General features: G+C 39.3%; 1 protein-coding gene across 1 annotated transcript; it reads right to left on the bottom strand.

Moving 5' to 3' along the window:
• Window positions 1–6,845: 6,845 nt before the first annotated feature.
• Window positions 6,846–7,711, bottom strand: LOC132167071 (germin-like protein subfamily 1 member 11). The gene is made up of 2 exons (XM_059577964.1): window positions 7,573–7,711; window positions 6,846–7,413 (listed from the first exon to the last, which is right to left on the bottom strand). Exons 1-2 carry the CDS (start codon window positions 7,709–7,711, stop codon window positions 6,878–6,880), a joined length of 675 nt encoding a protein of 224 aa, XP_059433947.1. The 3' UTR covers window positions 6,846–6,877.
• Between the last annotated feature and the right edge of the window lie 8,253 nt (window positions 7,712–15,964).

Genomic DNA, 15,964 nt, shown 5'->3' with positions numbered 1-15,964 from the left:
GCTCCATCCCATAGTGCCTTAGCATATCAAACGCCTCGTCTAGGTCCGCTATGTGATTGATTGCTTGTATGCTTTTTACTAGCATATCATCTACATACATCTCCATGTTCCGCCCAATCTGCTTTCGAAACATCTTGTTGACTAACCGTTGGTATGTAGCTCCTGCATTTTTCAGTCCGAACGGCATGACTCGATAACAATACAGATCCGTGTCAGTCATTAAGGCCGTTTTTTCTTGGTTGGACTCATGCATTAAATCTGGTTATACCCCAAGAATGCATTCATGAAGCTTAGTAGCTCATGTCCTGAAGTTGAATCTACAAGCTGGTCTATTCGCAGCAAAGGATAGTTGTCTTTGGGACATGCTTTGTTGAGATCGATAAAGTCAACACACATCCTCCATTTCCCGTTTGACTTCTTTACTAGCACCACATTTGCCAACCAAGTGGTGTACTGGATTTCTTTGATGAACCCGGCTTCACGTAATTTCTCGACTTCTTTGGCGGCAACTTTGCTTTGTCAGCCGAGTACCCCCTCCGCTTCAGCCTATCGGCTTGAAATTAGGATCAGCGTTCAATTTGTGCACCATGACCGAAGGTGCTATTCCTGGCATATCGTCGTGACTCCAAGTGAATACATCACAATTATTATGAAGGAAAGACTTGAGTTCTTCTTTCATGGTTGGGTCTAGTTGGGACCCAATTTTGATAACTCTGTCGGGTTCGCTAACTGAAAATTCCTCAAGATCTTCGACTGGTTCACCACCCTTTAATTGCTATCTTTCCTCCTTACTAGTGTTCCCCAGGGCTGGGGTTTTCGGGCACTCTTTCATAGAGATGTTGTAACATTGTCAGGCAGCCCATTGATCACCCCTAATTTCTCCAACTCCGTGATCCGTTGGGAATTTCAATCTTGAGATGCGGAGTTGATGTGGTGGCTCTTAGCTCGTTGAGAGCCATCCTCCCGAGAATAGTATTCTAGGCAGAAGGTCGGTCGACCAACAGAAAACGTACCATTACCGTCTCCTGCCTTGGGTATGACCCGACTATAACCAGTAGCTCGATTGATCCGACCCGACTATAACTCACATAAGGAACAATAAAATATAATACGACCTTAGGTTGATTCTAAATCATTAAGTTGCTCTTGAATGGGTCAACTGCATTTTGAAATATCAAATCATTCAACTATGAACTTCTGAACTTATAAACAAAATATTTCTTAATCGAAACATCATGAATTGACTGAGTGTTTGCGTGTAGAACAGATTAACAACAACAGGCAGAAACATGCAGTAACAATGTAACATACATATATAATTGACACTACAAAAAAAAAGGTCATTTTTTGACGTGGCAAATAGTAGGAATTTTTCGCCACGTCAGTAAATGCTGACGTGTCAAAAGTGGCACGTTAACATTTTTTTTTTGACGTGCCAAAAGTGGCACGTCAACATTTACTGACGTATTGAAAAAGACAAGTCAGTAAATACTGACGTGTCAATTTTGACACGTCAGCAAATTTGAATCCAATTTAATTTTACAACATTTTAAAATAAATAACTAATTAATCTTATATTTACTGACATGTCTAGATTTGACACGTCAGTAACTGTTGACGTGCTGTTTTGACACGTCAGCATTTTACTGACGTGTTAAAACAGCACGTCAACAATTATTGACGTGTCAAATTTGACACGTCAATAAATATATATATACATATATATGGTTTAATTCATTTATATTATTGATATAAATAATATATAATGTATATGATCCCAACATTATCAGGTTTAATATTGTACAATATGATCGATCCCAATTAACATTCAAAAAAATTAATTTTTACAAAACAAACACCAGTACTTTACTTCTCCTTTATAACACCGTAACCCATTTCAACATTCAAAAATATAAGAGAATTAATTTCTGACTGTTAGCCATGCTTTAATCGAGATACCATATATATATATAGCAAAACCATGCAAAAGGATAAATATATATATAAACCATGCACGTTATATATCATTTAGGTTTGAGCCATGCACGTTAAATTGTAATTGTTGTTGGCGTGCCATATGTGGCTCGTTAGAAAATTTATGGCGTGCCATCTTTGGCACGTCAGAATTTCTTTTATATATTTTTTCTGATATTTTTTTTTTATTTAATATATATATATATTCCTGACGTGCCAAATGTGGCACATCATGAGGGTTCCTTGGGAAGGCCAGCGCCTGCTGGCCGTCCCATCGCGCCCACCGACCCTGCTAATTTTTTTTTTCCCTCTCTCCCTTGATTACTCTATCTTCTCTCCCGCCAGGCTGCCAAAATCCCTCAGCCCAGCCATTTTTTCTTCTTTTCTTCTCCTCCCTCATCTGAAATCTCCGTCACTCTTCCTCATCTCCTGCTCTCTCTCTGTCAGCTAGCAGTACTCTCTCTAGCTCTCTACCTAGCTCACTCCCCATCTCCAGCGGCCACCTCCACTTCGCCGTTGCCGTCTCAGGCGATTCTCCAGCCGAATCTGCTCCGCCAATCTCCTCCATCTCTCCTGTAGGTATATATATATATATATTGTTTTATTTTATAACTATAAATATAGTTTTATTTAATATATAATATTGTTTTATTGCAGAATATATGCTATATATATACATTGTGTTGTTTTATCAATTTAATGTTTTATTTTGTCATATATTCGCATGATGTTTCGTTAATGTATTGGATTGAGTATTTGTGGATTGAGGTGATTTTTTTTTTTTTTTTTGGAATATCTATTAATTACTTATTGTACGTTGGATATGCACATGCATGCAAAATGATGTTTCTCATGCTAGCTAGGTTTTTGTTTCAAAATATAATTGCTTAATGAAAAGGTTTTTGTTTAAATGAAAATGTTGGCTTATTAGTAAGGAATTTATAGAACATTATGTCAATTTTAATCTATCATTCATTTCAATCGTTTGACCTTCTAAGTACGTGTAGTACGTGGTGATATATAATATTTGTAGAGATTTAATTTAAGACTTTGTTTAATTAATATTAAAAGTTAATGAGTTTTTTAATATTCAAACATCATAAACGTTCATTGACCCCTTATTAATTTGTAAGTTATAAATTCACACATGGATTTAACTGGAAAAAGAGTTGGCAAAAGTGCAAACCTTGTCAAACTTAGAGAGACTTCAAATGAATAAGTAAAAAGTCATGACTTTGTTTTTTAGACTATTTTTTTTATTTCACACTTTTGTTTTGAGTTTTTTAAACAAATCTAATCATAATTAAGCACATAACCTAAAACACATGCAAAATATATTCAATTCGATTCTTACTTAATTCTATCCCACATAAATTATTTTTTCAAACCAAAAAAATCATACAAAACGGTTTAAACTTTTGGTTAATTTGAGGAACTTAGCTTGTTCAAGTTGAAATATAACGCTTTAAAATTAATATTACCTAAAAACGAGTTGGAATTTTGTTAAAATTGTGATTAATATGAAAGAAATTAATCTAATGTGTCAATAACCCAAGAAAGGTCCAGACCAAAAATATTACGAAACCATTTACCATATTTGCAAGATACTCAAAATTCTTTTAACCTTTAAATATATCATATAAAAAATAAATAAATACACCAAACAAAAGAGTTGTATGACCCATGCATGTCATCACCTAGTAATGCCAAAGTTTAACGACATTTAAGCTAGATTTATTGTATTTAGGGCCCTCATAACGAACCTAGCTCGGTATATGTATTAGAACAACCTTATAAAATAACCTAGCTAGAATTAATTTGTGCAGGGTCTCCACCAAACAAAATGCTTAAATTTGGATCGAGTATTTTTTTTTTTATTGGTTTTTCTAGATTAATTATAATATATAAGTGTTATAAATACACCCTTTGGTACGAATGAATGTAGATACACATGAATATGTATATATTTTTGGACATAAACAATTTAAACCTATATGAGAATATATAGGTTTATATTTTTTATGTGGTTCAAATATTTAGGTTTCAGTTTATGTTTTTATATATGCATGTGCTTGAAATTAGGTATACAATTTTTAAGTCTTATATATTTATTCCTAATTTATGTATGTAGAGAAAAATGGACAAGAGTTGGATGACAAAGTCTAGAGGTACGAGGGAATACACAGACGGATGTAGATTGTTTGTGGAGTTTGCAGTTAGTAACTGTAGAACCCCTGATGGATTCATCTATTGCTCTTGTAAGGTTTGTCGAAATAACCGGCGCCACCTCCCGGGTTTTGTATTCGACCACTTGACAGGGGAAAAATGAATGATGCCGGAATACACACTTTGGTTCTATCACGGTGAGAAGCATGTACAGAGTCCTGATACCGGGTTTAATTCCAATCGCCCGGCCTCAGATGCGGGTGCAAGTGCAAATCAGGGTGGAGACATGCACGGAATGTTGCGTGATTTATTCGGCATGCACGAAGTAGTCAGGGAAGACAATTGTGAGCCTCAGGTTGTGGTTCAAGGGAGTGAAGAAATTGTGAACGAAGAAGCCGTTGACGGTGACGCACTAAAGTACTACGGCCTTCTTAAAAAGGCGGAGAAACCACTTCATGCTGGAACAAAACATAGCAAACTAAGTGCGACTGTTCATCTATACAACTTGAAGTGCGTTGGTGGACTTAGTAACTCGAGTTTCTTGGCTTTCCTAGAGTTCATCAATCAGTTGCTGCCCGAGAGTAATGAAACTCTGCCAGTTAATACATATGAGGCGAAAAAGTTTTTACGAGACATGGGACTAGGGTATAAGAAGATTCCGGCGTACCGTAATGACTGTATGCTATTCTAGAAGGGCAATAAAGAGTTGGATTCATGTACCGTATGTGAAAAATCTAAATGGATGGAAGCAATCAATTTAGATGAGGACGGTCAACCCATATCGTCGGGCAAGAAACGTCTGGTGAAGGTGTTGCGGTGGTTTCCACTCATACCATGACTACAGAGGTTATTTATGTTAGAACATACAGCACGCTTTATGAGGTGGCATGCAGAAGGCCGCACTAAGGATGGCGTATTGAGGGATCCAGTAGACGGCGAAGCATGGAAGTCATTCGACAATTTACATCTGGAGTTTTCAGCGGACAGTAGGAACGTCAGGCTCGGACTAACCTTAGATGGATTTAATCCATTTGAGAATATGAGCACATCTCACAGCACTTGGCCTGTAATGCTTGTGCCCTACAACTTGCCTCATTGGATGTGCATGAAACATACATCTTTCATACTATCATTGATTATCCAGGGCTCAAGTTCACCTGGAATGGATATAGATGTCTACCTTCAACCCTTAATTGAAGAGTTACATGAACTATGGAATGTAGGGGTACGCACATATGACGTCTCAAAGAAAAATAATTTTGTAATGCGAGCACAGTTGATGTGGACAATTAATGACTTTCCAGCATACGCAGATTTGCTTGGATGGTCTACCAAGGGTGAGAAGGCATGTCCTTGCTGTATGGACTCGACAAGGTCGAAATGGTTAAAACATGGCCATAAATAGTGTTATATGGGGCACAGGCGATACTTGCCCATGGATCATCCGTGGAGGCGGAACAAAAGAACATTTGACGGCAACATAGAACTAGAATGTGCCCCTGATGTGCCAAGTGGAGATGAAGTCATGAGCCAATTAGAAGGGATGGTGTTTGGGGATGAGAACGCCGGTCAGGCAAGGCAGGCTGAGAAAGAAAAATGAAAAAGCATAAGACGAATACTTCTAATGTACTGTGGAAGAAGAAAAGTATTTTCTTTAGGTTGCCGTATTGGAAAGATAATTTATTGCGGCACAATCTTGATGTTATGCACATAGAGAAAAACGTGATGGACAACATACTTGGTACAATACTGGACATTCCAGAGAAAACGAAGGACAATCTCGCCGCCCGCTTAGATTTGCAAGAAATGGGTTTGAGACATACACTTCATCCATTTTCTAACCCGCAGGATGGTAAGACCTATATTCAACAAGCTACCCACACGATGTCCAAGGATGATAAAACACATTTTTTCAAAGTGCTACGAAATGTAAGGGTGCCCGACGGATATGCCTCGATCATTTCTCGTTGTATACGACTTAAGGACTGTACGATATCAAGGTTAAAGAGTCATGACAGTCATGTACTGATGCAGCAGCTTCTACCTATTGCATTGAGTGGATCACTTCCAAGCAACGTGGTTAGACCTCTTGTTGAGATGTCCACATTCTTCAGGGGCCTATGTTCAAAAACATTGACAGAACAGGATATTGACCGACTACAGTGTGACGTTTGTATCACGTTGTGCAAGATGGAACAGGTTTTTTCCCCCAGCTTTTTTACGAAATTTGGAGAAGTGATTAGCAAGATGAGAGGAACTAAGATGAGAAATAACAAAAGATGCGCCATTTCCTACTCCAACCTGATCCTTGCACAAGATACTCGTGATGAGCAGCCCCTGCACTGAGGATATTGCCAACTTATTAAATAATAATGGAGAAGACTCTGGGTCTTCTCTAACAACATTAATTCACCCTGATTATTATTGAGGATGCCACGAGATAGCTCAGTTAGAATTAAGAGAAGATTGTACCATAGGTTAACTGTTTGATTTAATGATTTAGGAGTTTGGAGTTATATCTCGAACATTGTGGATTCAAAACTTTAATCGTGCAATTGTTCTTCCTCCATTATTACTCAATGACAAAGAGAGAGTATATATAAGAAATTATCATTTTATTTGAATGAATTTATTGCTATAACGTTACAACAAGGGAATTAAATAATAAAAAACTCGATCCGAACCATCTAAGGATTCATTATTGGCTATTACATATATTTCTTTAATTATTGTCGCACTAGAATTTTTTCTGAAGATAATTGACCACATTCCTGTCGAGTTGGAAGGCCTTTGCGAGAACAACAGGATTGATGGGAGGATTTGATCCAAATACTGCATTTGCTATGGTGATGAGCCCAGGATTCTGGCTGCTGAGACCAGCAAAGGCAACAGCATTGGTTTTCCCCACATTAAACTGGAAGTGAATGAGACCAATTGGGAAGACAAAGACGTCTCCTGCGTTTAGAACTTTGGAGAAGAAGCGGTTATCTGGGTTGGATGTGACAAACCCAACTAATAGAGTACCCTCTAGGACTACAAGAATCTCAGTACCACGAGGGTGAATATGGGGAGGATTTAGGCCGTACGGTGCAAAGTCAATGCGAGCCAAGGATATGCCTAGGGTGTTGAGGCCTAGTATTTTGTCGACATTGAGGAGAGTAACATTCGATCCGAGTGGATTTGAGGTGTCTCTGGGAGTGTCTAGCCCTGAGAAGAAGAAATCATTGGCAGTGGCAAGCTTGGGGTCCTTGCAAAACTTTCCGTTAACAAATACTGCAATAGGAAAAAACAAAAAAAACAAAAACCAATTGTTATATATCGCAGATCACAAAGGGCTTTCAAATGATCAATGGTTGAAATATATATATAGTATGTAAAGTCCTAAGATGCATGAGGGGAAAAGAAGAAGATCAAATGAGTGATGATATATACCAGCATGATCAGAAGAAGTATCGTTGATGGCAACACTGAAGTCTTGAAGAGGACTGGGGTCGAAGGCAGAGGCAAGGGAGAATGCCCAAGCCAACAAGGCCACAGTTAGTAGCAACGTCTTAGGAACACCTTTCATCATTTTTGAGGTTATCTCGATCACCACCTTAATTTGAGTGTATATGCTATGTATTCGATCTTGCCGTGAGAAATGTTGCATTGGAAGACGCCTATTTATAGATGGAGGGGAGTCACTGATATGAGGGAAGGGGTCTTATGTTTTGACTTCAACGGAGATTGAAGATTTCTAATTAAGACTTGGTACGTAAGTCTTCATCAATGGATATTTAATTAATTAATCGGTGAACCATTCTTTCAACCACTATTGACATTTTCTATTAAAAAGCCATTTCAAGAGAATGATAGCCCACGATTCGACATCTAAGAACTCAAGAGAATCATGCATAATCCAATTATTCCAATACTAGCAAACTATTTTTGACCTTTTCTTTGCATCACACAAAATTTAATCGGCAAAGTTAAACAAAACGTACAATCCAAAATTTTGATATCGAATTAATTTGCCGTTGTAGGACAAAACTGTTATGTTGTATGTGTAGCACCAATCCTAAAATGGCCCATGGTTATAACTTATTTGGTTCTTTAAGTTGTCAGCTTATGGACTTATTGTTGTGAGTGCACTTATGAGTATTGAGTCACACATTGAGAAATTATAAAAAAAATAATAATACTTAATATACATAAGTGAACCTAAGCCCATTAGCTTAAACTTTTAGGTTCGAGTGGTGTTCAATATGTATATTAATATACTCTTAGTAAAAACTCCCAAATCATTTATCTCTCCAACACTTAGTCATGGAGGTTTCTCATTGTATGAGAGAGCGGAAATGAAAAGCCAAGGGAAATGTTCGGTTTTCTCTTGGCCTTAAGTAGATATTATTTTCTGAAAAAATATGTGAATGCTAATGCATATGCGGTCAGTAAAAGTTTTCTATCCATACCTTTCTATATAATATATTTTTTTATATATTATATTTAATAAATTTACCAAATGAACATTATTTTATTATTATTTTTTTGTTTTTCTGAGCAAATAAGAGAAAGGTACATGGATTAAAACACTAAAAAAAGGGATGGGTTCTCCCACAAAAGACCCAAAAGAAAATTACAATGCAATATATACATGCAAACAGTAGGCAATGGGTCATAAAATGTCCCGAGCCTCTCCAAGGGGACCACATAAAGCGGTTTAAACACCAAAACAGAAAAAATTGATAGCTTTAACACCACCCAAAATCCTGCAAGGTAACGACAACCTCTGGAAAGAGGTTGTGGAAGAGTAAGCACTATAAGATCAATAGGATCCAAAGTCAAAGAATCATTCCACATTTCAGTACAACAATGTTACAATCCTCCTCAAGCTAGGATTAGAGGTCCTAGTTTTACTCTGCCACGTGAGTTTTAATAATAATAGTCGGTTAAGGATGATGAGTCCTAAGTACCCTAGTAGGTTTTCTATTTCTAGTTGTTTTCTATTTCAATAAAAGCTCTTCAAATCTTACAAGTAATGGGAGGAGAAGTCCTATCTTAAGTTGTAATGATTTTGCCTATTTAAAGGCCCCCATGTTATGAAATAAGGCAGAGAATATTTTAGCAAATCGACACTTTGTGTTGTGAGGTCTTGGGATCTCTCTAACGATCTCTATTTTCCTTTTTTCCAGCAACCATATGTAGGAAACACAGGTCTCCACTTCATCTAACGCGGATCAACGGCTGGAGCGCCTTGAAACTATTGTTGGTGATATTCGTGAGCATTTAGCTGCCATGACTACCCGCTTTGAGCAATTATCAGAAGACCGATGTTCTGGCACGGAGGTTGGGTCCAACAACAAAAACAAAGGGGCAAGGAACACGAGAACAGCAGCAGGAACGAGTGGGTCAACAGCCCCAAAGATTACCAAATTGGATGTCCCAGAAACTGTGGAAACGAAGATCCAACGAGTTGGGTTTGTCGGGTTGAGCAATTTTTTGAGTTTCATGGTACTATCGAAGAAGAGAAACTGCCGCTAGCCACCTATCATCTCGACGGGGATGCCTTGCTATGGTACCAGCTGTTCCGGGTTGATGAAACAGAGGAGTTCACATGGGAGGCACTAAAGAAGGCCCGCAAGGTATGGTCCAACTCTCTTTGAAGATTTTTTCGGAGACCTTTCCAAACTTAAACAGGTCGGAACTATCCGTGATTATCAAGTGCAATTTGAACGACTATTAAGTCGGGTGGGGAAATTGGCACCTGAGCACCAACTTGGGTGTTTCATTAGTGGGCTCAAGGAGACGATACAGACGGAAGTGCAGGCAGCAAGACCCAGTAATCTCATGGCTGCAGTGGGATTATCAAGGCTACATGAGACCAAGAACCAAGGTCAGTGCCGATCAACTCTGACGGACGACCGGCGACCCAAGAATGAGCCCTCCATGCCCTCGCCGGCGCTAACCAGAGGCCGAACTCCCCAATTAAAGAGGCTCTCGGCGGAGGAGGTCAAGGATCGACGGGAAAAAAGGTCTTTGCTTCAATTGTGATGAAAAATACACACCAAGCCATCGATGTGCAAAGATTTTGTGGATGGAGGTAGTCACTGCCAAAGATGGACCAGCATTAGACGAATTGAAGATGGGAACCCTGAAGCTCTTAGTTGAGGAAGAGGAAGATATCCATGTCATCTCTCTACATGCAATTTCTAGATTGCAAGGGCCATGCACATTGAGGGTGAATGGATGGATTGGATGCAGCAAGGTGATGTTGCTAGGGGACAGTGGAAGCACCCACAACTTCATTAGCCCAACCACGGCGAGAAGGGCTAGCATGATTCCAGCAAATGAGAGGAACCTTGATGTCGTGGTGGCCAACGGAGAGAAGATGACTAGTGGGCGAATTTGCAGGGGCGTCTTTATCCGTTTAGGAAAGGCTTTCTTTCAGGTAGACTTCTACATCCTACCCATTGAAGGATGTGAGGCAATTTTGGGGGCCATATGGCTCAAGTTAATGGGACCCATACTTTGGGATTTCAAGGCTATCGATGAGCTTTATGTGGAAAGGAGTTACAATTGAACTCAAAGGGGAACATGCACCACGTGACAAATACATTGAAGGGCCCAAGGCCATTAAGGCATTGCGTGGAGGATTGTGGGGCAAGCTGAGAGAAAGTAAGGTTGAGTTAGAAGAGTTGACTCCCGAATTTCAAGGACAATTGGATCAGTATGCCATGCTATTTTAAGAACCAAAGGGGCTACCCCCTGCCCAAGACCATGATCACAAGATCCCGACTCTACCCGGTCAAGGCCCTATTAGCGTCCGCCCCTACCGATACCCGTTTTATCAAAAAAATGAAATTGAAAACAAGTAACAAGATCCCGACTCTACCCGATCAAGGCCCTATTAGCGTCCGCCCCTACCGATACCCGTTTTATCAAAAAAATGAAATTGAAAAACAAGTAGCAGCCTTGTTGGATTCAGGAGTTGTGCGAGCAAGTACTAGTCTGTATTCTTCCCCAGTACTACTAGTTAAGAAGCATGATGAATCTTGGCGTCTTTGTGTCGATTATCGAGCCCTTAATCATATAACGATGAAGGACAAATTCCCTATTCCGGTGATAGATGAGTTGTTGGATGAGTTAAACGAAGCTCAAATCTTTCCCAAATTGGATTTGCGCTCAAGGTATCATCAAATAAGGGTTCACCCACCAGATGTGGAAGAGACGGCGTTTCGAACCCATCATGGCCATTATGAATTTCTAGTGATGCCACTTGGGCTTTCCAATGCCCCGTCCACCTTCCAAGCCCTCATGAATGATATTTTTCAAGAGGTAACTCGCAATTTGTTCTAGTTTTTTTTTATGATATTTTAATCTATAGCAAGACACGGGCTAACCGTCAGGAGCATGTGGCCCATGTGCTTGAAATTTTGAAGGTCCATCAGTTGTTTCTAAGAAGAGATAAGTGTCAATTTGGCAAATTTGAAGTTTGTTATTTAGGCCATATAATCTCACAGCATGGAGTTGCAATTAACCGAGAAAAAATCACAGCTATTTTGGATTGGCCTCATCCCATCACTTTGAAGGCCTTAAAAGGATTCTTGGGACTCACTGGGTACTACCGCAAGTTTATTTGCGGTTATGGGGCCATCACCAAAACATTGACAGATTTGTTAAAGAAAGACGCATTTGAATGGTCTCCTAGAGTTGATGAAGCTTTTTCGGCATTAAAACAAGCTATGACGCAAGCACCGGTCTTGGCATTGCCCAATTTTTTCAAGACCTTTATTGCTGAATGTGACGCCTCTGGCTCTGGCATTGGGGCGGTATTATTACAAGACAACAAGCCCATCGCCTTTTTTAGGAAGGCCATCAAGGGTCGTGAATTAGGCCTCTCTACCTATGAGAAGGAAATGATGGCTTTAGTTGCTGCTGTCCAAAAATGGCAACCCTACCTATTGGGCTCAAAATTCATTGTTCGTACTGACCAACGAAGTCTCAAATTCCTCATGGTTCAAACTATTTCCACTACGGCCCAACAACGGTGGTTAGTAAAATTGATGAGGTACGATTAGGAAATTGAGTACAAAAGGGGCAAAGACAATTCTGTTGTAGATGCCCTGTCCAGAGTTGGGACTCCTAGCGAACTTCTGGCCCTCTCATACCCACTGCCCCATTGGGTGGAGCCCATTCAAACTGAAACTCAAACAGCCCTAGAAGCACAAACCTTGGTCAATCGCATCCAAGAAGGCGAAGCCGGTAGGGTCATGGAAGTACAAAGATGGTCTCATATTTTTTAAATGGCACATTTACTTATTTCCAGGATCTTCTTTAGTGAGGCCTATCATTGCTGAAGTTCATAATGGCACACATGAGGGTTTTTTTAAAACTATGAAGCGATTAAAACCTGTCTTCTATTGGGCTCACATGAAGGAATCCATCAAGGAGTTTATCCACCAGTGCGATGTATGTCAAAGGCATAAGACGGAAACTACACAACCATCCGGTCTACTACAGCCATTACCAATTCCAACCAAGGTGTGGGCAGAGGTCTATATTGACTTTATTGATGGCTTACCCAAGTCTAATGGGAAGACCACTATACTAGTGGTAGTCGACCGGTATACTAAGTATGGCCATTTCGTTTTGTTGAGTCACCCATACACGGCTACTCAAGTTGCTAAAATATATTTTGAGAATATTTTTAACTCCACGGCATGCCAAAATCCATTGTTTGTGATCGTGATCCTACATTCACAAGTCAGTTTTCGAAAGAGCTGTTTTTCCTCCATGGGAATAAATTCAACTTTAGTTCCGCTTACCACCCACAAACTGATGGACAAACTAAAGTGCTTAATCGAACGATGGAAATGTACTTGACGTGTCTCACAAGTTCTAAGCCCAAGGAGTGGGTCTAGTGGTTGCCATGGGTAGAGTACTGCTACAACACTAGCACTCATTCAACACATAATATGACTCCCTTTGAATTGGTATATGGAAGACCTCCACCCACCTTAATATCATATGTCAAGGGCACAGCACAAGTGGAATCGGTAGAAAGAACTCTGTTGGAGCGAGACCAGTTACTCAAAGAAGCTAGAACACGTCTACAGCAAGCATAACAACGTATGACTCAGGTCTACAATAAGCATCATAGGGACAGGCAATTCAATGTTGGTGATTGGGTGAATTTAAAATTGCAGCCGTACAAGCAGCTTTCGGGATCGCCGCAAAAACGCCAAGCTTGCTGCCAAATATTTTGGTCCCTTCAAGGTTTCGTAAAAGATTGGACCTGTGGCTTACCTACTTGACCTTCCTAAAGAGTCCAAGTTACATCCAGTCTTCCATATTTCAGTTCTCAAGCCTCATGTGGGTCAGGACACGCCTGTCACTTTGGCTTTACCAGAAGATTTCAGTCCTCAGATTCGTCCGCAAGCAGTCCTTGAGCAACGCCAGCAAAAGGGAACCAAAGAGATTCTGATCCACTAGACCGGTTACTCACCTACAGATGCTACATGGGAAAGCAAGGCGGACTTTGTTTCTCGGTTTCCGGAATTTACCCTTGAGAACTGTTAGAATATATTATTTCTTTTATTAGAATATTTTATATTTCCGTTATTTAATTTGTAATGTAGGGTTTATTTCTTTCCTTATGTATTTTAGGGTTTAATTTGGGTTTCTTGGTCACTACTCATTGTCTCTCTATAAATAGAGAGTTATGTAATATTGATTGATACAGTGAATATACAAGATGTAGCCCATACATCTCTATCCGTTTCCGCTCTCTTTTCTTTCTCTTTTATATTTTAGTATTTTATATTCTATATATATTTTAACATGGTATCAGAGCTATATATATTTCAACATGGTATCAGAGCCATGTTTCTGTTTCTGTGGCTTTCAATAAAAGTCTTATGACGTTTCTATGGTGTTTTCTAGCATTCTCTTCTGATGATCTCTTAATTTTGTTGTGATCCACGGCTTTATTTATTGGCGAATCTTGGCACAATGCGGTTTTGACCCTTCACGGGAATTTTAACGACTAGTTTTCGTTCTCCGGCCTCATTGTCAGTTACGGCTTGGCCCTTCACCGGATTCTTTTAGTGGCTTGTCTCCGTTCTCCGGTATTTCTCCGGCCGTCACTTTCAGCCTTTCTCGTCTTTGTTATTGGCGAACCCTGGCACAATGTGGTTTGGCCCTTCAAGGGATTTAATGACTAGTTTTCGTTCTTCGACCGTCATTGTCAGTTGCGGCTTGGCCCTTAACCGGATTCTTTTAGCAGCTTGTCTCTGTTCTCCGGTATTTCTCCGGCCGTCACTTTCAGCCTTTCTCGCTGGCATTGTCTTGATCCAACCATCGACTTCAGATGCCTTCAATTTATTCTCTTTTCCAAACTCAAGCTTACACCTTGAGTTTGAGGGGGGATGTTAGAATATATTATTTCCTTTATTAGAATATTTTATATTTCCGTTATTTAATTTGTAATGTAGGGTTTATTTCTTTCCTTATGTATTTTAGGGTTTAATTTGGGTTTCTTGGTCACTACTCATTGTCTCTCTATAAATAGAGAGTTATGTAATATTGATTGATATAGTGAATATACAAGATGTAGCCCATACGTCTCTATCCGCTTCCGCTCTCTTTTCTTTTTCTTTTATTTTAGTATTTTATATTTTATATATATTTCAACAAGGACAAGGGTATTTCTAAGAGAGGAGGGATGTTACAATCCTTCTCAAGCTATGATTAGAGGTCCTAGTTTTACTCTTCCATGTGAGTTTTAATAATAATAGTCAGTTAAGGATGATGAGTCCTAACCCTAGTAGGTTTTCTATTTCAATAAAAGCACTTCAAATCCTACAAGTAATGGGAGGAGAAGTCCTATGTTAAGTTGTTATGATTTTGCCTATTTAAAGGCCCCTATGTTATGAAATAAGGCAGAGAATATTTTAGCAAATCGACACGTTGTGTTGTGAGGTCGTGGGGTCTCTCTAACGATCCCTATTTTCCTTTTTTCCAGCAACCATAGGTAGGAAACACAGGTCTCCACCTGTTCTCCTACGTGCCCAAGGTCTAGTTACGAGGTCCCTTACTCAGGCTAGTAACAAATAACCCAAGTAATAAACAAAATAAAAGCAAAAAAAACCCAAAAATCAGCAGCTGCATTAGAAGGCGAGACGGAGGAAGGATGCGTGTGGAAGCTAGCGGCTGGTGCATCAGCCGGTGGCTACGGGAAGCTGGAGCGACGTTGTAGGTGGTGCAATGGCGCGTTGATTGTTGGATCCATTGGAAGAGAGTAGATCTAGATTTAAAGAAATCTGATCTCAAACCTTTGATAAATCTGACTAACGACACGAAGGAGAAGGCGGAGAGCATGGCGGAGAAGAAGACTGGTGCAGATATGAAGCCTTGATGCAAAGATTGAGGTTTTGGGCTGGATAAGTTGCACAAGACGACGGATAAAACTTAAAAAAAGGTTTGAAAAGCAAGAGAAACCTCTGGCCATGTAAGAAAAATAAGAAAAAAACTTCATTTACAGGAAGAAGAAGAAAAGGGGGAGGAGGGACACCAAAACAACATCATTTTGGATTATGTATACGTTATGCTTACTTACATTGTTTTAGATTTTTTTTCTCCACAATTCACTCATTCTCTTGGGCAAAAGGGCAAAAATTATGTGAAATCAATATATTTTCAAAATATTTGGGCTTCAAAAAAAATTAAAACAAGTCCAAAACACTAGAAACTTGCCTAAATTATTTTCAAAATTGCTTAAAATATGTCGTAAAAAGTGATATCCTCATTTTGCGAATGCGGACACTACAAAAAAAAAAAAAAAAAA

This window comes from Corylus avellana, chromosome ca1, assembly GCF_901000735.1.
Source record: "Corylus avellana chromosome ca1, CavTom2PMs-1.0".
In the NCBI taxonomy this organism is placed as follows: domain Eukaryota; kingdom Viridiplantae; phylum Streptophyta; class Magnoliopsida; order Fagales; family Betulaceae; genus Corylus; species Corylus avellana.
Note: the sequence above shows the minus strand (reverse complement) of the source record. Positions and strands in the feature narration are given on the sequence as shown.